General features: G+C 43.0%; 1 protein-coding gene across 1 annotated transcript in view; it reads right to left on the reverse strand.

The window, feature by feature from the left end:
- SPOCK1 (SPARC (osteonectin), cwcv and kazal like domains proteoglycan 1) overlaps positions 1 to 22,557 on the reverse strand; it is a 556,326-nt gene that overhangs the window by 10,232 nt on the left and 523,537 nt on the right. The window contains exon 8 of the mRNA XM_056847707.1: positions 2,072 to 2,293. Coding sequence (XP_056703685.1) covers positions 2,072 to 2,293 — 222 coding nt within the window. The remainder of the gene's footprint in view (positions 1 to 2,071; positions 2,294 to 22,557) is intronic.

Genomic DNA, 22,557 nt, shown 5'->3' on the forward strand with positions numbered 1-22,557 from the left:
GTTGTTAAACAGTTTTTCCTTCCCTTCATCAGCCTGATCTAAAGCCAGAATGCTAATTTACTGCTTGCTAATAGACCAATTTCCCCATTATATGCAATAGCATAAGCAATAAGCTAATAGCAGTGGAACCCATTCTGAGATTCTCACTGCAAATCATGTAATGATATAGGGCCCACGCTGAGCACTCTATGGTTCAGTAAACAGAATAAGGAAAGTCCCATTTGAAGGGAACTGCAAATACAGTCACTGGGTTCCAGACCCTGAGCATGATCCAGAAATGACACATGGGTCTCTGCATGTTCCAGTGTATGTAGCTATGACTCACTGCAGGATTTGCAAGAGCCCATACCCTATGTAGAAACTGAAGACTCTCCATTCCTCCCAGTGGGACCAAATGCTAGAATTTGCAAGGAAGATCCAACATAAGAAAGGCTACATTGGGAAGGGTAGGTCCTCAAGGGTGGTAAGTATACCAAGCTGTGGGAAGACATTCTCATCCCTTAATACAGTGCCTAGATATTTAATGTGACTTAAGCATACTTTATTGGATTGCTTCCTTTATGTTTAATCATGGTTTGCTTGTTTGTTTTAACTATTACATGGACACAATAGGCCCATGGGTTGGAGGGCAATTCCAAAGAGAGGCATGAGCAGAGAATCAAAAACATCTGCCAAATTAAAAACAAACAAACAAACAGTGACGTTTTCTAGGAGTTGGCTTTGAGGAAAGGTAAAATGGAGATGTGAGAATACCAGAGGGATCCTGTAGATATGGCCTGTGGTAGTAGAAAAGCACTCTTTAGATGCTTCCAGCCACCCTTTATAGCACAATAACTATTACATATGTTCCCAGAGAATAGTCCTGCCAATAAGGGAGCTTAAAAATTAAGTTCTGCATCCAAAGAAGCCTACTGGAAATGAAGGGGAAATACTGAAAGCAAGATTGAAGAGGCTAAATCAAAAGAGACAATGAGAGACGTGAGAAAGAGGAGTTTGGATGTGAAAGGATGTAGAAAAGTTGTGGAGGAAATAAAGACTGGCAGAGTGGGGAAAGAGAGGATCACAACAGAGACAACTGAAAACCACGCTGGCCAAGCTTAGAAGAAGGCTGACTGGGGAAAAAAGGAGAATTAACAAAATGTGAGATGAATAACTTAGGGAAGCAGGAGAAGAGAAGAAAGAAACAATCAGAGAGGAAAGTGAATTTTGAAGAACTTGTCTTTGCAGATATTGGCAATTGTCTGGTTGGTTTTTCTATGACACCCATCCCCCATTTCTTTTACTCAAACTCCTCCTGGCACCTATGTGGGAGACAGCAATGGCAGGGAGGATGGCACTCAATAACCTACAGCTATGCCTTGCACAAACTCTTTCAAGACAATGCCCAACCCAACAGTCACCTACTCAGAGAAGAGCTATTCCTGAATTTCAGGTGGCCCAGATGACCTCAGATACAGTTATTCTGCTTCTGGGCCCTTTTTAGCAGCTTCTGCTGATGAAATCCTGCTAGAATAGGAGGGACTAAGAGGAAGAGCAAAAAGCAGTGACCAGACTTCTGCTTCTGCTCCTGACCTATTGCCACCTCATACAAAAGAGCATTGGGACTGCAGGGGATCATTAAAGTTGCAGATGGAACAAAAGTAGGGACTATGAAGACCTGGTCATGGCCAGCTCTTATTTTTCAAACAGGAACAGGAGCTTTCAGACCTGTTCAGTAACCCAGGACATAATTTTTAGAGGCCAGTGGAACTGTCTGGATTTTTGCACTGGAGGATATGTGTGCATTGCAATTCTCTCAACTGATCACCAGTGGCTTTACACAAGAGTTATTTTGGCATGTATATGTTCTGGCATACCTCATTGTGATACTTTGAGTTGTCCATTAAATCTAATCCTCCAGGTTTATTAAAACCATATCACTCATTATCAAGGAGGCATGGCTCATACCACTCCTAATCACATGGCATTTGTTTTTCATAATCACTCAGAAACTGGTTTTCTGTGCAAATGTTTTCGTATCACGTTGTGGTATCTGAAAGTCAGTCTTTTAGGACAAAATTCACGGACTTACCTCCAGGTTTCTGAAAGCAGTAGCACCACTCATTGTTTGAAAGCTTCCCATCTTTGAAGGAGTCACAAGAGTTGAAGAGGGGTTTAATGCACGGTTCATACTTATCCAGATAAATGGCATTGATCTCAGAATGATCAAGGAGAAGGTCATAGTTCATATCCAGCTTATTGAACATCCAGCCCAACGAATCCTTACAGATTGGCAATATGCTAGTGTCAAATCCTGTAAAAACAAGACCAAATAACTCCAACTGAACCTAAACATACAGATGTTATTAGAGAATACGATGACCAACTAATTGACCATATTCTCAGTGCTGCAGATAACTGGGACAAAATTGATTTCAGATTAACCTTTCCTTCCTGACTTGTTGGATAGTGGAACATGATCCTAATTTGAAATACAGGTGAATGAAAAGGATGGGTAAAAGAGGCAGTAGACTAAATCATGGAGATGGATAACATCCTGAGTCAAAGTGGTTCATTACTGCAGCCCAAATGTGAATGGAGAGGCAAGGGAGTTTACAGTTGGCTGAAGCCCATTTCCCCACAGAATTAAAATTTGCCCTGTCTGCCATTGTACTCATGGAACATACTCATTATCAAGAGTAGGGACACAGGATTCTTATCTCACTACAGATGCTAATTTTCTGCCCCAAGCCTTTCCCCTCTGCTCTAATCAATCTGATTGCAATGCACATGGTACCTTTGCATCCTTTACAAGCATTCTTTACAACATCCCTCCCACCTTCTGACTAGGATATAGGATACAGTGATCTTCATTCCTACTCATGTCTGGTGAAAGGAGCTTTGTATCTCAAAAGTGTATGCACTGAAAATGTTGTTGGTCTCTAAGGTACCTACAGGACTTTAATCTAATTGAAAAAGGAATGAGTTCCCTTCATTTTCAGATTGTCTGGAATCAGATAATAGAGTGCGTTATGAAATATACCAGGTCAGTTTTCTGCATTGAATTCCTTATTGTGCTGCTCTCATGTTCCTGAAACACCTGATATATACAATACATTGGCTTGGAGCAAAATACTGTATCCTCCTTGTGTTTGGAACACAAAAGTATCATAAGAACATATGAAAGGCCATGCTGGATCAGACCAAGGCCCATCAAGTCCAGCAGTCTGTTCACACAGTGGCCAACCAGGTGCCTCTAGAAAGCCCACAAACAAGATGACTGCAGCAGCATTATCCTGCCTGTGTTCCAAAGCACCTAATATAATAGGCATGTTCCTCTGATCCTGGAGAGAATAGGTATGCATCACGACTAGTATCCATTTTTACTAGCAGCCATGAAAGCCCTCTCTTCCATGAACATGTCCACTCCCCTCTTATCCATTACAAAAGTATAGGAGCCTGATTAGATGTTATAAACGTCATGAGTTCTTAATATTGTCGAAGGCTTTCACGGTCAGAGTTCATTGGTTCTTGTAGGTTATCCGGGCTGTGTGACCGTGGTCTTGGTATTTTCTTTCCTGACGTTTAGCCAGCAGCTGTGGAAGGCATCTTCAGAGGAGTAACACTGAAGGACAGTGTCTCCCAGTGTCAAGTGTGTAGGAAGAGTAATATATAGTCAGAAGGGGGTTGGGTATCAACGACGTTTTTATATATTCATGATTTATCTTTTCCCCTTCCTTTTTTCCCTTTTGTACCCCCTAAAACATAAAATAAAATTTAAAAAAAGAAGAAAAAAAAAGAAGGGGGTTGGGTTTGAGCTGAATCATTGTCCTGCAGGACAATGTGTGTAACTGGCCCAAGAGTCTCGAGATGCACATAATTTGTCAAAAGTGCCAGCACACATCACCAACCAGAATGCTAGGTTTGTGCATGCTCAGGAATACAGGAATGTGCTCTCCCTCTCTCTATTTCTCACCCACACATACTTTGTGAACATGTAGATCTCAATGGGTGGTAGCAAAGAGTGCACTAGGTCACTGCTTAAGGCCAATTAACTAAACAACCTGTCCTGTCTTTTGATAGAGATGTTATTTTCTGACAGCGCACAAGATTTTTCCTTTCCATTAAGAGTTTATGTACCAGACTGCTTTCGTGCTGTACATCAAGTCCCAGTGCTTCTCTGGAACTGGAAAACAAAACACACACGGACACCCTCCCCCCGCCTAGAATGGCACTGCAGTCTATCTTCTGTTTTAAAGTGTTCATCTGAGAGAGCAGAAAGGCATCACATTGGAAATCAGGCTCTTTAGCTGTAACAACAGCTGGGGGTTGTCACTGGCATGAAGGAATTGTCGAGGCTTAGGTAATTCAAACATTAATGACATTTTATAATACACCACTTTTATAAGATGGCACAGTTTCTTCCAAACTAAAGACAAAAGAGACTAGGGAGTGCAAGGGAAAATCTGGACTTTTTGATACCTTTCTGGCTTCTGACATTTTTTTTAAAGGAAAAATTGTGCCAGTAATCAAAGATATTAGGGGAGGGGTAAAATCAATATCCTGCTCAGGTTATTCAGAATAGTTGTCCTAATGGGATCAACAGGACAACCTCTGAGATGTTAGGGCTTGGGTCATTTATCAAGCAGATTCCTTGCATCCTAGGGCAACAGCCCCAAGGACCTGTTCATACATGCATGTCTAATATGTCTAAAGTGATTTGCTACTAAAATATTTTAAGGCGTATATGTCAAAGCCATGTGTTTCAGATATTGTCATTTTTATTCTGAAGTGGGGTGTGTGTGTTTGCTTGGATACATTGTTTCTTTCATTGTTCGTTCTATAGTGTTGCTTTTTTCTTCTTAGATCTTAGTAGGGTGGTTTTATTGTTGTTGTAAGTGTCCTCTCAAGTTTCTAAAACTGAGAGTGGGAATAGGAACATTTTAAATAGAGACATAATAAATAAATAAATGTCATGTTGACATTGTTACATGTGTGAATTAGCCACTGCATATCAACAACTAATTCTTTTTAGACAGCATGGGAGCAGCTTCCTCATCTTCTGTTCCCACAGTGTACTCATATAGATGGGGGGAGGTAAAGAATAATGTCAGTGAGACCGAAACAGTTTTCCTCTACAGATAAGACCAGGGGAATGTGGGATATATATACATACTGGATCGTTGCCACCCTAGAACCATGAATTCAGCAAGAGTAGCTCTGTTTTGCTTAATTCTAATGAAAAAGTGATGAACAACAGCTGAACAAATGCCTGTTAATCAGGCCTTATTATAGTCCAGTAAATGCTTTAAAACCAGTTTGCTGAATTGATTACCACATTAATTGACTATTTCTAATTGACTACCATATATACTCGGGTATAAGCTGACCCGAGTATAAGCTGAGGTGCCTAATTTCACCTCCCAAATGGGGAAAAATTAGGCACCCACGTATAAGCTGAGGGGGAAATGCACCCCCCCTGCAGGCTTACCTGACCGGGCTCCAGGCGTGCAGGCAGGCGGTGGCGGCGGCGGCCCCCTCCCTGCGTGCAGGAGGCCCCGAAGGGTCAGCTGGCAAGCGGGAGGACCGGCCCGGGGGGGTGGGGTGGGTAAGAAACCGCCGCTGCCCAGCAGAAGGCGGGGTGGGGTGGGGTGTGAAGAAACTGCCGCCGCCGCGCAGAAGGCGCAATCGGGATCGGGCAAAAGGCGCGATCGGGGGGGGGGGAAGAAGCCGCCGCCACCGCCGCACAGAAGGCGCGATCGGGTGGGGTGGGGGGGGAGAAGGCGGGACAGCCCGCCCATCAGCTGGCCTGCGGGAGCGCACTGGATGAGGGCCCGGCAGGCGAATTACCATATTGACCCGAGTATAAGCCGAGGTGAGTTTTTTAAGCCAAAAATCATGGCTAAAAAACTCGGCTTATACTCGAGTATATACGATATTTCTAAATTCTCAAACAGGTCTCTGAAAAGATGTCATATGCATTCCCTAAATAAAAAAATACATTCCAGAATAATGGAGAAGTATTTAAGTTTCTTCCAAACTAAAGACAACAGAGGTTGCCATGAGTCGGAAGTGACTTGACGGCACTTAACACACACATTTAAGTTTTATAGACTACTATTCCTTCCTTTGCCTCCCACACGTTGCAGCAAGTGTGGCTTGCTAGAATCACTGCCAGGTGCCAAAATTAGGAACCCTGGATGTGTTAAGATCAAGGAAATAATATTTTCCCATTCTAATATCCATCACCCCTACTTCACAATGCAATAATCTTGTGGGGAACAAAATGATTTGATTCCCATCTGCTGGTCCCTTCTTTCCAACAAGTTTACAATAAGTAAAACATGTAATACCCTGACCTGGATAGCCCAGGCTCGGCCAATCTTGTCAGATTTCAGAAGCTAAGCAGTTTAGTATTTGGATGGGAAAACATCAAGGAAGTCCAGGGTCTGTACACAGAGGCAGGCAATGTCTAACCACCTCTAAACGTCTCTTGCCTTGAAAACCCTATGAGGTGGCCATAAATTGGCTGCAATTTGATGACAGGTTCCACCACCAAGGTATGTAATGCTACTAAACTACATGGCAGTACAAGATGTGTGCAGAATTCTGGATACGTTATCTCTGGCTTAACCCCACACTAGAAACATATTCACGGTGCATGTATTAAAATTAGCTACAATTATATTTTAAAAAAAACTTTACACAATATTTTTATGAAATCACACAATTGTTTAGCTGCACAAAAATATTGGGCAGTTTCATACCATTTGATACCCAGAGTGCCTCAGGTTCCTATGTCACTCTCTGTTGTTGCAGCCCCCTCAGCCCCCTGGAAAGATCAATCCGAAGGGTAATTGGACCACATGGAGGAACAGCCACCTGGTTGGAAGGATGGGAGGGGCTGTGTTTCAATGATAGAGCATCTGCTTTGCATGCAGACGGTCCCAGGATCAAACCCTGGCACCTCCAGTTAAAAGGATCAGGTAACTGGTAATATGAAAGACCTGAAGAGCTGATTTCAGTCTGACTAGACAGTACTGACCCTGATGGATCAATAGTCCAACTCAGTATAAGGCAGATTCATGTGCTCATGTGACCATGTGTTCCAGGGGGTCAAAAAGAGCTTCAGGGAAACAGAAGAATGCGGGAAATCTCTGTGTGCCTTCTGCACATGGATGGTAGGACACTGTCCCCTGTATTTTCTTTCTATAGGGCTCTCAAAGGTCAGCAGACATACATTTCCATACTAGTGTAGATGTTGTGGCTAAATTTTGTACTTTTATTGTAGGTTCTTTTTAAAGGGCCTAATTCCTTCTTCAGGTCTTGAATTCCAGAGTGACCTGTAACTAGTGACTGCAGATCTATATGATTCTCTAATCTGGGAACAAATTTGGGAGATGTTGGCTGATAAATGTCTCAGCTTCCATAAACTGAGACGCTATCAATGAAAAAATTGTACCTTCCATAATATTTGGCAACTCGAGAATATAGCGAAATAACTGAAATCTCCCATAGACTTTTACTGATGCATAATTCTTCACTTGAAGATCTCTGATCCTTAGCATATACAGTTAATAAGTGCACAATCCATTGAAGCTGGTGGCAAATATAGAGGAAAGAGCTTCAGAAATTCCACCCATGAAGTTTCAATTTCGAGTACTCAACCTCAGAACATACTGTGATGTATTGGATGACAGAATTTGATCTTTGATTTTGTTCATTCCTAGCATGTTGCATAATGATGACAATCCCTTGAGGAAAGGAGGGAGAAGTGCCCAAAGAATGCTCAGAGGGTATGTCCCTCTGCTGGGGACAAGTCCAGCTTTTCCACTGAAATGACTGATGTGCATAGAATAAAATGGCACAACCATCAGTCTGGCTGTACCGTCTGTGCTTCAGGCATGGACTGTCTGTGTTTTTCATTTTTAAAAGCTTACATAAACTCACATCTGTTCAGAATAATATAAATTAAGTACTAAACTGCTTTGAGGATTGAGGGGAATATTTCTTGTTTACATTATTGGGGGAACGTGCCAACCACCACCATGCTCAACTGACTTCTGTTAAAAAATTGTGGGTTGGTTATTTCCAGAACTCAACCCTGGGGAGAAAGAGCTACATTTGGGTAAAAGTAGTGTAAATGTTTAGGAGTTCAGCACTTTAATTTTAGCAGGGTTGGGGAGGCAATTCAATCTCAGCTATATGTGGCTCACTTAATGTCTCCTTCAGCCAGCATGGTGTAGTGGTTCAGAGCGGTGGTTTGGACCAGTGGACTCTAATCTGGAGAACCGGGTTTGGTCCCCCACTCCTCCACATGAGTGGTGGATGCTTATCTGGTGAACCAGCTTGGTTTCCCCACTCCTACACATGAAGCCAGCTGGGTGACCTTGGGCTAGTCACAGCTCTCTTAGAGCACTGCCTACTTCACAGGGTGTCTGTTGTGGGAGGGAAATGGAAGGTGATTGTAAGCCGGTTTGATTCTACCTTAAGTGGTAGAGAAAGTCATCATATAAAAGCCAACTCTTCTTCCTCTTCTTTTTCACTTTGGGCTCCTGGTAGGTGAGTCTGAGATTATTTGCAGGTTTGGCTATCTGATTCAATAACTTACTTTAATCAACTAAAATAATCAACTAAAATAAAACAAAATAGTTCTTAATGTTTTTGTTAATTAGATGCCAACCTACAAGTCTGAACCTTAGTGATTTTATTATGGGTTTCACTTCCCGTTGTCACAAATTTATTCAGGAGAGACATATTTGTTGTTTTATTCAAGGGTAGATTGGGTGTAGTTAGTATAGAAAGTTACTTTCCCTTTTAGTTTTTCAGATTCTGGATCTGTATAGGGATTCAGCTGCTTCCCATAGCAACTCTTGCTTTACAATAAAGCTTAATTTACAAATCTGAGGAAGATTAGAAATGAGTACAAGAGTAATATCTTGTGTATATGATATTCAGTGTTTTAACATTTTGTATACATGTCATTCATTCATCAGAGAGGATATTGTTGCATTCATTATGGACAATACATGGGCACTTGTTCATTTTGTTGTCCTTTTTACTGAATGCAGTAGGATTACTTTCAGGTGGGCTCCCCTACCCCATATGTGCTATGTTTGTTTTCTGTCATAGATGAGTAGAAGCTGTGATAATAAATCATATTACAGCACACTCCAGTCTGCACAGAGTCCTTTACTTGAGATTCATTGATGACATTTTCTTTGTCTGGACTCATGGCAAAGAAGCCCTTGAAAGATTTCACCAGGCTTTCAACGACTTCCACCCCACCATCAATCTAACTATGAATTACTTCGAACAAGAAATCAACTTCCTAGACACCACAGTACGGATCCACGGGGGACACACAAGCACTGCATTGTACCGGAAACTGACGGATCGGCAAACGTATCTACATGCGTCCAGCCACCACCCCAACCATATCAGACAATCCATTGTCTATAGCCAAGCCCTACGCTATAGTCGCATCTGCTCCAATCTTTCAGACAGAGATACACACTTGAGAGACCTACAGCAAACATTTTTTCAACTACAATATCCTGCTGATATGGTGAGAAAGATGATTGAGAAGGCCAGAATGATACCCAGGCACAACTTACTACAAGATAAGCCCAGAGAGAATGACAACAGAACACCTCTGGTTGTCACTTATAGCTCCCAACTAAAACCAGTCCAACATATTATTAAGGACCTACAACCAATGTGACACTTCCCTCGCTGAAGCACTGGGGGGCGGGCGCGTCCCTTTCTTGCTTACAGACAGCCGGCTACCCTAAAACAACTTCTCACCCATGATGATAAACTACTTAACAGGAACATGGACTCTGGCACCAAGGCCTGCAACAAACCAAGGTGCCAACTTTGCCCTCATATAGATTCTAGGAACATCATCTCTGGACCCACCAATGTCAGCCATACTATCTCAGGTTCATACTGCTGCTCATCTTCTAATGTGATTTATGCCATCCCATGCCCTTCCACAATCTACATTGGACAAACAGGTCAGTCTCTTAGACAAAGATTAAATGGACATAAGTCTGACATGAGAAACCACAATATTAAAAACCAGTGGGAGAACATTTCAACCTTCCAGGACATTCTGTTGCAGATTTAAGAGTAGCAGTTCTCTTACAAAGGAATTTCAACGGGAGATTGGAAAGAGAAACTGCTGAATTACAGTTGATATTCAAACTAAAGACAATGCATTTACCTGGGCTGAATAAAGACCTTGCATTCATGGCTCATTACCAATGCTGATTTCTCCACACCCATCTCTCCCCTGGACATCACAGACTCTTCTGCATACCACACCTAATCCCATCACGCCTGCTATTCACATTTACATACTGTTAACATTTACATACTAATGTTTGTCTGAATTCACTCTCCTCTACTTAAAGACAGATGGATTCACATTCTAGCTGTATCTGAAGAAGTGAGCTGTGGCTCACGAAAGCTCATATCCTGCCAGAAAATATTTTTGTTAGTCTTTAAGGTGCTACTGGACTCTTGCTCTATTTCTATTACTGCAGACAGACTAACACGGCTACCCACTGTGAATTATCTGCACAGAGTCACTTAGAGATTTGGTGAAGAGACTATGATTAATATGGCCACACTACTGTGTTATGATGCACTGTAGAGGCCAGAAGAAGAAGAGTTGGTTTTTATATGCCGACTTTCTCTACCATATAAGGAAAAATCAAACCGGCTTACAATCACCTTCCCTTCCCCTCCCCACAACCCTGTGAGGTCACCCAGCTGGCTTCATGTGGAGGAGTGAAGAAACCAACCCAGTTCACCAGATGGCCAAACATGGAAAGCAGCAGCGACTGTATTTGCAGTAGTGTTTGTATAACCTTATTATGTATTATCTTTGTTTTTCTCTCCAGCCTTCTTCTAGGAAATTGCTTATATGCTGGTCTGATATTCAGGTAAAGAGGAAGACCCAACATGAGATGGATTGACTCTATAAACGAAGCCACGGCCCTCAGTCTGCAAGACCTGGACAAGGCTGTTAACAATAGGACATTTTTGGAGGTCATTAATTCATAGGGTTGTCATAGGTCAGAAGTGACTTGACGGCCCTTAACATACACACACGCACACACACGCACCCCCCCTTACTGACACTCTTTAGACAGAGAAAGAGGGATTATTGTTAATGCTAGAAACAAATGTATGATCCTGAGCTACACTCAGCAAGTTCAGATCTCCATGTAAAATTCCTGCTGATAAAAGTTGCTTGCAATAAATCACCATTTGGCAAGTCTATGTCAACAGTCAAGTATAGAAATGCTGAAGCTTAAGCACACCTTCTCATCTCTTGCTAAACAAGTTAAACTTTAAGCAGACAAAGCATCTCATTCAAGGCACATATTTATCCAAAGGAGTGACTTTCAGGGAACTGCAGGAAATTAATCACAGGAATTTATTATCTTTTCTTAGACATCTGATGTGTTTAGTTTATAGTGTGAATTCACCTTCATTGTATGAATCCTATCAATCATCAAACTGAGCTATGACAAAACATCCTTCCCTCAAAATACATTTTGAGATATTCAGAAACTATTTCACTTGCTGAACTGGAGAAATCAAATGACTGATACCTGTCTCAGAAACTGTTGTGAATATCGACAGACCACTTTTACTACAAGAAATACTGCATAGTGTCATCAGATGCATAACCCAACACAAATCCTGTTAGAACTCTTAAGATCCATAAAGTAAATATATTATTTCATTCTTCATATATGTCTTGTCTTCTTGGCATATGTGTTCTGGCTGAAAGAATCATTGGCACAACCTGTTAATAACCTTTCTAGGACTATCTGAAGAGTCAAAAATGCCTAGCATGTAATCTCAGTCTGGAAGTCAAGGAGTTCAAAAGAACAGGCCCAGACTTTATATTTAGACTCAATGATTTTTCCAATTGTGAAACGAAGTATTGTGTATTGCTTGATTTGCCCGTGTCAAAGGATTTATGTGGGTTCTAGTATTCGTCCTGTCAAGGCTAGGATATTAGAACACAGGTCTAGGATACGTAATAAAAATTATTCGGCACCAGTTGGGGAGCATTTCACTAGACTTTGCCATAATGAGAACGACCTGAGGTTTTTTGTTGTGAGGAGGCTTCGGGGTAAGCATTTTGATAGAAGGGACACTGAGAGGCTGTTTCGACAGAAAGAAGCATATTTTATTCATTTATTTAATTCCCTGGAGCCTAATGGCTTAAATCTAGAAAATGATTTGTCATGCTTCATATAAGAACCATGTCCCTTTAAGAACTTGCTGTCTCTTTAAGAACCTGCTGTTGTGTCATACTGGCTGAGACTTAAGCTGCCTTGCTGTGGAGTTTATTCATTACAGCTTGTATCCTGTGAGGGAACGTCATATTATAAACTTGTCTGAGCAACTATATGAATTGGATATCCTATCACTGGAATCATTAATGTGAAAAGAAATATGTGGTTGCTATTTGTATCCTGCAAAAGGATTAAGAATTGTATGAAGAAAGATTGAAGCTATATCAGCTTATATTGAAAAATAACCAACATAGATGATTGTAAGTAAGAAACCATTTTATTTATTTGTTAACATTGATAAGAATTGTAGATTATTGATGTTATGATGTATCACTTTTCACATATTGTACAGAAACGGGACTGAGGAAGAATTCAAAGAATTGAAACGATCGTATCCCAGTTTACTTTTCTGCTCATTGAAGACTTCAACCTCGGATGAATTGTAACTGCACTTGTATATTGCCACTATCTGGCATTTCAATTGGCTGAATGCAACTTGTTATTGTGAATACAGATTTGTTATAATGTGCTATTAGTAGCATTTTTCAGCTATTTTCTGTACCACCGGGCACTTGGCAACCCTATCTGCCAGCCATCACTCAGTAGGACAGCGGAGGAAAAATGCTCAGAAAATCAATGTCCAGTAAATACCTGGCAGTGATGTCACTGTATTGGTGTTATGCTCTAGGGTTCACCCCAAACTCTGTGGTTTGGGGTGAATCCTAGAGCATCATGCCAGAATAGTGACATCACTTCTGGATATTTGTTGGGAGTGATGTTGCACTATTGGCACACATCATGCCCTCCTTTCTGGTCCCTCCCTCTCCTGCTGGTTGCTAGACTTTATTTGGAATAAATTGCAGTTATAACTACAAACTATGGTTGCCAAGAAAGTGGAAGTAATCTAAATTATGAGCAGAGAAGGGAGAGGGAACATGCATGCTCAAGCATGGAACTTACTCTGTAGCTTACTGAGAGCCACATTAATAATTACCATTAACTAAAAGAGCCATATGACCACTGTTATGCCCTTTGAGCTACCTGATAAAATACATACATGCAATAATATGAGATAAAAGTAGGGGACCACAAGGACTTCCTGGGGGGGGGGATCTTATTTTTTTCATTCCCCACTATTGCTTCTTCCCTGAAGCCTGATAGCCTTTCCCCCGTTCCTGCTTCCTTCTCTCTTTCCCACTCACCAGCTAACCTACCTTTATCTGTGTCCCTGTCCTCAGCTGTTCCCTGACAACTACTATTACTATTAAATATATACCTATAACCTTTTAAATCACCAGGGTACCTCTTCTGAGCATGTGTGATTGTCTCTCCACACCTCTGTTCTTCTTCTGCCCCTTTTCCTTCCCTTGCTGTCTTCTTATGCTCTTCCTTGCAGCTTAGGTAAGGGAAGGTGGCCAAGGCTATCTTGCCTCATGGAAAGGAGAGAGCAAGAAAACAGCAAAGGAAGTAAAGGATACTCAGGCTTTCAGGTAGAAGCCTGCTCTGAGCCAGCCAGCAGTGTTGTGAAGCCTCTCTTTGCAAAAAGCCTTCATCCTTCTACTACCTTCTCTGCCTTCTCATTTTCTCATCAGCGTGAGGCAAAGCAGCTCAGGCAAGACAGTGAGATTGCCATGGCACCCAGAGGAGATCAAGCTGACTGTGGCGAAAGCAAGTAAAAACACTACCATTCCACTGTGCCCTGGTTACTTTTTCTGCCTGGCTGCAAGGCAGTGGAGATGGTTTTATTCTCTCTTCTCAGTTTGCTCTCCTCCTGATAGCTGTTCTAGTACTGGGATGAGAGTGAAGAGGCTGCAGAGGAGGGTATGTATAGGGGTGTTGGTAGGGCTGCCAGATACCCCCGGCAACCAGTGGGTAATGGGGGTGGGGGGCTTAGTAGCTGAAAAGGGAGGCTGGAGGGAGGTCCGGAAGTGATGTTGGTGCATTGATGCTGGCATCCCTTTGCAGCTAGTAAGTACCCTGCCAGCCCACTGAATGGCGCTGTGGGGAGGGAGCTTAGAGGGAGCTCAGAGCAGGGAATATCAACTCTTCCTTAGGTACCACCTGGCAACTGCAGGGACTTATCGTGAGCAGAAGGAGCACCAGAAGTGATGTCATCATGTCACCACTGTGGGGACTCTCTGGTTTGGGGCAAAAACTCTATGGTAGAAGTCATTTTTACCATAAGGTTTTTGCCCAAATACCAGAGTGTTGGTGGCAACATGACGACATCACTTCTGGTGTGTGCCAAAAGTGACACAATCACATTCCCAGTGACGCTAGTTAAGGCTGCTTTTGCTGCTTATAAGTTCCCCTGACAGCCAGCTGATCAGCAGTGTGGGAGGGGTCCAGGCAACCCTAATCTCCCTCTCCTAATGCATTGTGGGATGCAGAGAGAAAGCTGTTCAATATTGCTTCTGTAATATTCCTGCATCAGAAGAAAAAGCTTTATCTTTCTCTCTAGGACAGAATTAATTTATATGTCAGTCCCCACTGCCAGAAATACTAAGGCCCAAGGCAAAAAGCCTCACCAGTTTTTTAGGCTTGGCCTCCAGTTAGGGCGGTTCTCTTGCTTATTCATGTATTTTGGCTTCTCTTCAAATAGTCTAGAAAGGTTACTAACAGCCCATTCCTGAGCTGAGGTGTAAGGGGACGGCGGGGAAGAGGCACAACGGCGCCTCTTCCTAAGCCAATTCCTGTACGCCATTAAACAGTTTAACTGGGGCCTTTCGTCCCATAGGGAACAGTGAGGCTGCACCTGCTAAAAAGCAGGTGCAGCACAGCCATTCCCGGTGCCAGCAGAAGTGGCCGAAAGGGGGTAGGAAGCCGTCTAACCGATGGCTCCTCCCCCTGCCCCGCCCCCAGAACGCCCCCCTGCGCCGGCGCGGCCTCTCAATGCACTTATGCTGGCGGTGGGGACACGCTGCCTCCTAAGAGGTTTCAGCAGAAACCTCAGGAATGGGCTGTAAGTAGTATCTTCTGAGGACTTTCATTCATAGGGTCACCATGAGTCGGAAGCAACTTGACGGCACTTAACACACACAGTATCTTCTGAGGTGTGGATTGCTGTAATTCAAACACTTGCTCACATTACATTTTAAATCCTCTTAGACAGGTAGTTAGAAGAATCACCAGCCAGCTTCTCATCACTTAAAAGCCCAGGACAATTCCAAACAAGCGACCTACTTGTAAAATGTTTCCCAACCTCTCAAATGTTCATTTCCTACACATCAGAATTATTATTTTCTATGTGAAACCAGGCCCTGACCTGGATGGCCCAGGCTAGCCTGATCTTGTCAGATCTCAGAAGCTAAGCAGGGTCAGCCCTGGTTAGTATTTGGATGGAAGACCACCAAGGAACACCAGGCTTGCTGTGCAGAGGAAGGCACTGGCAAACCACCTCTGTTAGTCTCTTGCCTTGAAAACCCCATAAGGGGTCGCCATAAGTCGGCTGCGTGTGAAACCAGTAATGTACAAATACATATAAAACCTTGATTCAGTTGGCTTTATTAAAGAAGTTTTAGGCACAATACCAGTTGGAGCAGATTCATGGGCAATGAGTCTGCTCTGAAGTATGTACCTTTCAGGAGGAGCATTTCTATAAATGTAGCGTTATATAACTGAAGTCTTAAGAACATAAGAACATAGGAAAGGCCCTGCTGGATCAGACCAAGGCCCAGATCTTTTCTGTCTCATCTCATTTGGCCTTGCTTTTCATGGGGGTGGGAGGGTGGGGAGCAGAACATGCTTCATCTCACCCACTCCAATCTGCAGCATGCCTGGCCTGCCTGCTAGAAGGACTGAATGCAAGCCTATCTCCCCTACAGGCACATAACCATGCCTATCATAGAGTATAAGTTGTAGTTTGTCTCTGCCTCTGTCTGCCTCCACCACCAAGTTTGCTTTTCTTCTGCAGGTGCAGAAGAAAATAATCTATCATTATCAATAAAATAATCTATTATTATCATAAGAACATAAGAAAGGCCCTGCTGGATCAGACCAAGGCCCATCAAGTCCAGCAGTCTGTTCACACAGTGGCCAACCAGGTGCCTTTAGGAAGCCACAAACAAGATGACTGCAGCAGCACCATCCTGCCTGTGTTCCACCACACCCAAAATAATAGGCATGCTCCTCTGATACTAGAGAGAATAGGTATGCAGCATGACCAGTATCCATTCTAACTAATAACCATGAATACCCCTCTCCTCCATGAATATGTCCACTTCCCTCTTAAAGCCCTCCAATTTGGCACCACATCCTGGGGCAGGGAGTTCCACAATTTAACTATGCGTTGTGTCAAAAAATATTTCCTTTTATCTGTTTTGAATCTCCCACTCTCCAGCTTTAGCAGATGACCCTGTGTTCTAGTATTATGGGAGAGGGAGAAAAACTTCTCCCTGTCCACTCTCTCCAAACCATGCATCATTTTATAGACCTCTATCATGTCTCCCCTCAGCCGCCTTCTTTCCAAGCTAAACAGCCCTAAGCGTCTTAACCGCTCCCCATAGGACAGTTGCTCTAGTCCCCTAATCATTTTGGTTGCTCTTTTCTGCACTTTCTCAAGCTCTGTAATATCCTTTTTTAGGTGTGGTGACCAGAACTGTACACAGTATTCCAAGTGTGGTCTCACCATAGATTTGTACAAAGGCAGTATGATATCAGCGGTTTTATTCTCTATTCCTCGTCTAATTATAGCCAGCATGGAATTTGCCTTTTTTACAGCAGCTGCACACTGGGTTGACATCTTCATTGAGCTATCCACTACCACCCCAAGATCCCTTTCTTGGTCTGTCGCTGCCAGCATAGATCCCATCAGTGTATATGTGAAGTTGGGATTTTTTGTCCCAATATGCATCACTTTACACTTACTCACATTGAATCTCATTTGCCATTTTAATGCCCATTCTTCCAGTATGCAGAGATCCTTCTGGAGCTCTTCACAGTCTGATTTTGTTTTAACCACCCTAAATAATTTGGTGTCATCTGCAAACTTGGCTACTTCACTGTTTAACCCCAACTCATGATTCAAGGAACTATGCAAGAAAAACACACAACAAAATAAAACCTTCCATATATCTGTTTACGCAACAACCCTTCGCCAATACTATTTGGGTGGAAAAACAGCATATAAATAGGTTCTTGTAGGTTATCCGGGCTGTGTAACCGTGGTCTTGGTATTTTCTTTCCTGACGTTTCGCCAGCAGCTGTGGCAGGCATCTTCAGAGGAGTAACACTGAAGGACAGTGTCTCTCAGTGTCAAGTGTGTAGGACAGTGGTTCTCAACCTGGGGGTCGGGACCCCCAAGGGGGTTGCGAAGTGTTTTCTGGGGGGTCGCCGCCATTGTCCTGGGACAGCCCCCATCCCAGGCTGTCCAGAACTAACCCAGACGCCCTGTAACCCTGATCCGTCCGCGAGGGCAGGGAAAACCCCAAGCAGAGAGGCGAGGAACTGGCCAACCGACAGCCGGAAGGAGCCGGGCTGCAGAGATGCGGCGGCGCGCTGCTGCACACCAGCTGTAGCCCCACCACCCAGCTGAGAGGCGGGCGGGCCAGCCCTGGGCACGGTCGCACCTGCGCCAGGAGGATGACGTGGCAAGATGTGTGGGAGGCCAAGGAAGCTCCCCTAGCTCAGCCAGTTCAGGTCTCAGAGGAGAAGAGGGCGGTCCCCCTTGAGGCCGCTACAGCCACGTTGTTTTTACTTTTAGCCGCACTCAGGTGAGGCGGGAGCTTCAGCCTGGAATCCAAGTGTGCATGTCTGTGGTGTGGCTTCGCTTTTCTGCCCCAAGTCATCAGTTCCGCTCTGCCCTGAGTCATCAGTTCCGCTCTGGCAAGGCCAAGGGGGAGAGAGTCGAGGTGCATGCACAGTTCGGGATTTCCCACTCGAGTGCGCAGGTTCGGTGAGGCGCAGAAGGAACGGTGACTGGCGGAGGGGAGAAAAAGGCACGAAAAGTCTGAGCGGGATAAGCGGCCCTCAGCTCTTTCCTGGCCCTTTGCTCTCGTGAGGTGATTAAACGGAGCTCCGCTTTGAGGGATAATTGCAGTTCTGTGTACAAGCAGTGTCCCAGTCACAAGAGAGGGGGTTTCCTCGTGAGATCCCCGGCCTGCTTGGAAGAGTTTTTGGGGTGAGAGGGGAGGACAAGGAACGCAGTGCATGCTCAGAGGCACTCTTTCCTCCGTGCCAGGAAAGGTTGCCTCGCCACACAGTCACAGTCGCTGCGCAACAGGTGGTAGTACCGTTTGCTTGTTTGTTTTAAACTTTAAAATTTAAAGTAATTATATATATGGATACCCTGGACTGCCCAAAAAAATGTGTGTTCTTTATCCTATTGAAAATGTCATTTATGCAAATTTATGCAAATGTGACGAGGGTCGCAGGTTACTTGGCAATTGTAAAAGGGGGTCGCGACTCGAAAAAGGTTGAGAACCACTGGTGTAGGAAGAGTAATATATAGTCAGAAAGGGGTTGGGTTGAGCTGAATCATTGTCCTGCAAAAAGTATCAAAGGTAATGTGCTAATCATTGTCCTGTAAGTATCAAGATAATATGCTAATGAGGGTGTAGTATGTTAATTTCCTTCAAGAAAAATTAATGGACTTTCTAAACCATCTTAATAATATCCATCCAAACATTCAGTTTACCATGGAAAAGGAAATTGAGGGTAAACTTCCATTTCTTGATACCCTTGTCATCCTTAAAACAAACTTTCAGTTAGGTCACAAGGTCTACCGGAAACCAACTCACACAGATCGCTACTTACACAAAAACTCCAACCACCACCCCCAACAGAAAAGAGGAATAATTAAAACATTAATGGACCGTGCAAGATGGATCTGTGAACCACAGTTTCTCAAGGAAGAAACTAATCATCTAAATCACGCACTGCTAGCAAACTGCTATTCCAGAAATGAAATCAGAATGGCCATTAGACCAAACAAAAATCAGAAAACTCAGGAAAAAAGTCTCCCGTAGGAAAGGTATTCTTGCCATTTATTAAAGGAGTCACTGATAGAATGGAGAAACTTTTGAAAAAAACATAACCTACAAACAGTGTTTAAACCCACCAAGAAAATACAACAGATGCTACGATCAGCAAAAGACAAAAGAGACCCCCTCATCTCTGCAGGAGTATATCATATACCTTGCAGCTGTGGACAAGTGAATATCGGGACAACAAAACGCAGCATACAAACAAGGATAAAAGAACATGAAAGATACTGCAGACTTGGCCAACCTGAGAAATCAGCAGTGGCTGAACATGGACTGACACAAACAGGACACAGGGTCTTATTCCAAGACACTGAAAGACTGGACAATTCTACCAACTATTTTGTCAGATTGCACAGAAAAGCCATTGAAATTCATAAACATCAGCACAACTTTAACAGAAAAGAAGAGAGTTTAAGAATGACTAATCCTTGGCTTCCTGTCCTGAAAACCTCCAGACTAACAAAGACTACAGTCAACAATAGCCATGCAGATTAGCTTTGGATTGCACACATTAACAGATCACTTCAGGATACAATGGTTCCATATTAACATACCACACCCTCATTAGCACATTATCTTGATACTTACAGGACAATGATTAGCACATTACCTTGGATACTTTTTGCAGGACAATGATTCAGCTCAACCCAACCCCTTTCTGACTATATATTACTCTTCCTACACACTTGACACTGAGAGACACTGTCCTTCAGTGTTACTCCTCTGAAGATGCCTGCCACAGCTGCTGGCGAAACGTCAGGAAAGAAAATACCAAGACCACGGTTACACAGCCCGGATAACCTACAAGAACCAATGAACTCTGACAGTGAAAGCCTTCGACAGCATATAAATTGTCTTAAATAAACAAATAATAAATAGTGAAACTGGCAACTCATGGTAATCCTTGCCCAAAACTACATGGCAGCTCCAGTATTCATAGATGACCTGGCTTCCCTTTTCCTTTTGTTAGTGGTCGAATTCTGCAGGCACAATGGGGATAGCTACTCTGACCAGCCCACATAACTGAACTGTCAGCACACATCCACACCAACATCCACCAGATATAGGGTTGCCAACCTCCAGGTAGTAGCTGGAGATCTCCCGCTATTACAACTGATCTCTAGCCGATAGAGATCAGTTCACCTGGAGAAAATGGCTGCTTTGGCCATTGGACTCTATGGCATTGAGGTCCTTCCCCTCTTCGCCCTCCTCAGGCTCCACCCCAAAAACCTCCCACCAGTGGCGAAGAGGGACCTGGTAACCCTACCCAAATAAGCAACTGGATGGGGGTGACCATGCAAGGGTCAGAGAAGCAGGAAGCAAGGCAGCACAGGATATAATTTTCCACAGTATCAAGCTCTATAATCTAGAACACTTGGCCATCTCTCATGTGAACGTCACAACTTGGATATCAAAATGCCTCCCATTCTCAGAATTTAGCCAATTTCTAAAGGGCTTATGACACTGTAAGCAAAATAAATATTCAAAATGTAAAAACTTGAAAAAGTGAAAAAACACACATCCCAATGCTGGTATTTAGATAACCTCGGAATAAATTCTAGGGACAGTAATTAAAAACAACAACACAGGTACCTCTTGACTCTGGCCCTGCCAAGAGTCTGTCTTCTTTGCTTTGCAGAAATTGACTTAAGTTCTATCATTTGTAAAAAAAAAAGAAAAAGAAATGGTTGATAACACAAGCCACTTAGTCTAAACCAGACAGTGAGCAAGATTTCAGTGAATGAAGGTCAAAGCTTAAAATTGTGCCAGTATTCTTGCTTTCATGTTAGGACAGGAGGCAAAGAATAATCTTTTTTTTGTCTGCAGATTAACTTAATCCTTTCAGTTATTTTATTTACACATGCAGCAACAGCTTGACAATCCAATGTAGCATGCCGAAATGTTCAGTGGAACACCTTCTCCAGCTGTGGTGTCCAAGGAAATCTTAACCATAATTTCCTACCATCTACAAGTTATTTTAAATCCACAGGGGGGTATTCAAAGTAGATTGCAGTGAAAAGACACGTGCTTCTGATGGCTCCATAACCATAATCTGACAGCTCATGCCAATGAAGTGATCAGATGCCAGTGGATGAAAGCAGCAGGAGAATGGCAGAACAATGAAGATTTGTGAAGATCAGAAACCCACGCCTCATTCACCCAAACAGCAGAGAGAGTGGAAAATCTGTTCCTGGACTGTACTACTTCAAATTGTAGTTGTGTACACCTAGTGCTTCTCCATAAAAAAAAATCCACATACACACAAATTAAAATGTAAAGGAAAGATTATGTTAGAACCTGTCTCCCAAGATCTAGTTTTCTGCAAGTAGGGGGTTTAATTCTATGGAGGAGCATGCAGATATGATTCCCCACCCGCAGAGAGAAGCAGTATCATCAAAGAATGGTTCTTCCATTGTGATATGCCTTTGTGTGAATTAGTGTGGCATTAGTGTAGAGGTGGGATATTTCAGGGGTTGGTAATATCCATATGCACTTGAGTGTTCGTTTGAATTTCATGCACGATTTAAGATGCAGTCGGTTCTTATAAATAATTAAAACTGATATTCAGCACAGCCAGATCCAGGTAATATATACCATCATTGCTCTTTGGTAATAATTAGGCATGTGTGCAGATTCCCCCCAGCCCCAATACTCCTTGACCCAAGAAAAGAGAAAGACAGAAGGGAACCTCACATTTTCGTTCAGAGACAGGGGTTTGTGTACTTCATAATAAATGTATAATAAAGCTTTCCGTAAAAATTATGTTTCCAATCTAGTGCCTGTCATGGGAATATTTGCAGCACGCAAAACCTGCAGTGAATTTTTGACCTACAGATTGAAAAATTGCCCATGTTTGATAAATTCTGCTGAGAACAGGTGGGAGGCTTTATCTCTGCTGACATTTCGCTCAGTTTCTCAGAGTCTGCTGCCTCTAGCTAGGGGAAGGGAGTAACAGGAGCATCAGAGCCTTTCAGTTGTTCCATTCACAGATTATTGCCCCTGGTCACTGGACTAGCCTCTTTCCACTGCAAAACCACGGAGGCTGGGTGCTGGTTTTCTGGACTCGGAGGCAAAAAGATTACATTGTCCCCTTCCCAAGCCTATAGGAGTAGCAAAGGTGAAACCTACATAGATCGTCTAAATGCAGATAGCCTCCTTATTATTTTCTTATGGTGTATAAACGATGAGATTAAATTGTTTTGTGTTCCTGGTTTAATTTAGCCTTCTCAATTATGCCAAAAGAGCAGTTCTATAAAGACTGGTAAACTCAC

Source organism: Euleptes europaea, chromosome 1, assembly GCF_029931775.1.
Source record: "Euleptes europaea isolate rEulEur1 chromosome 1, rEulEur1.hap1, whole genome shotgun sequence".
In the NCBI taxonomy this organism is placed as follows: Eukaryota; Metazoa; Chordata; class Lepidosauria; order Squamata; family Sphaerodactylidae; genus Euleptes; species Euleptes europaea.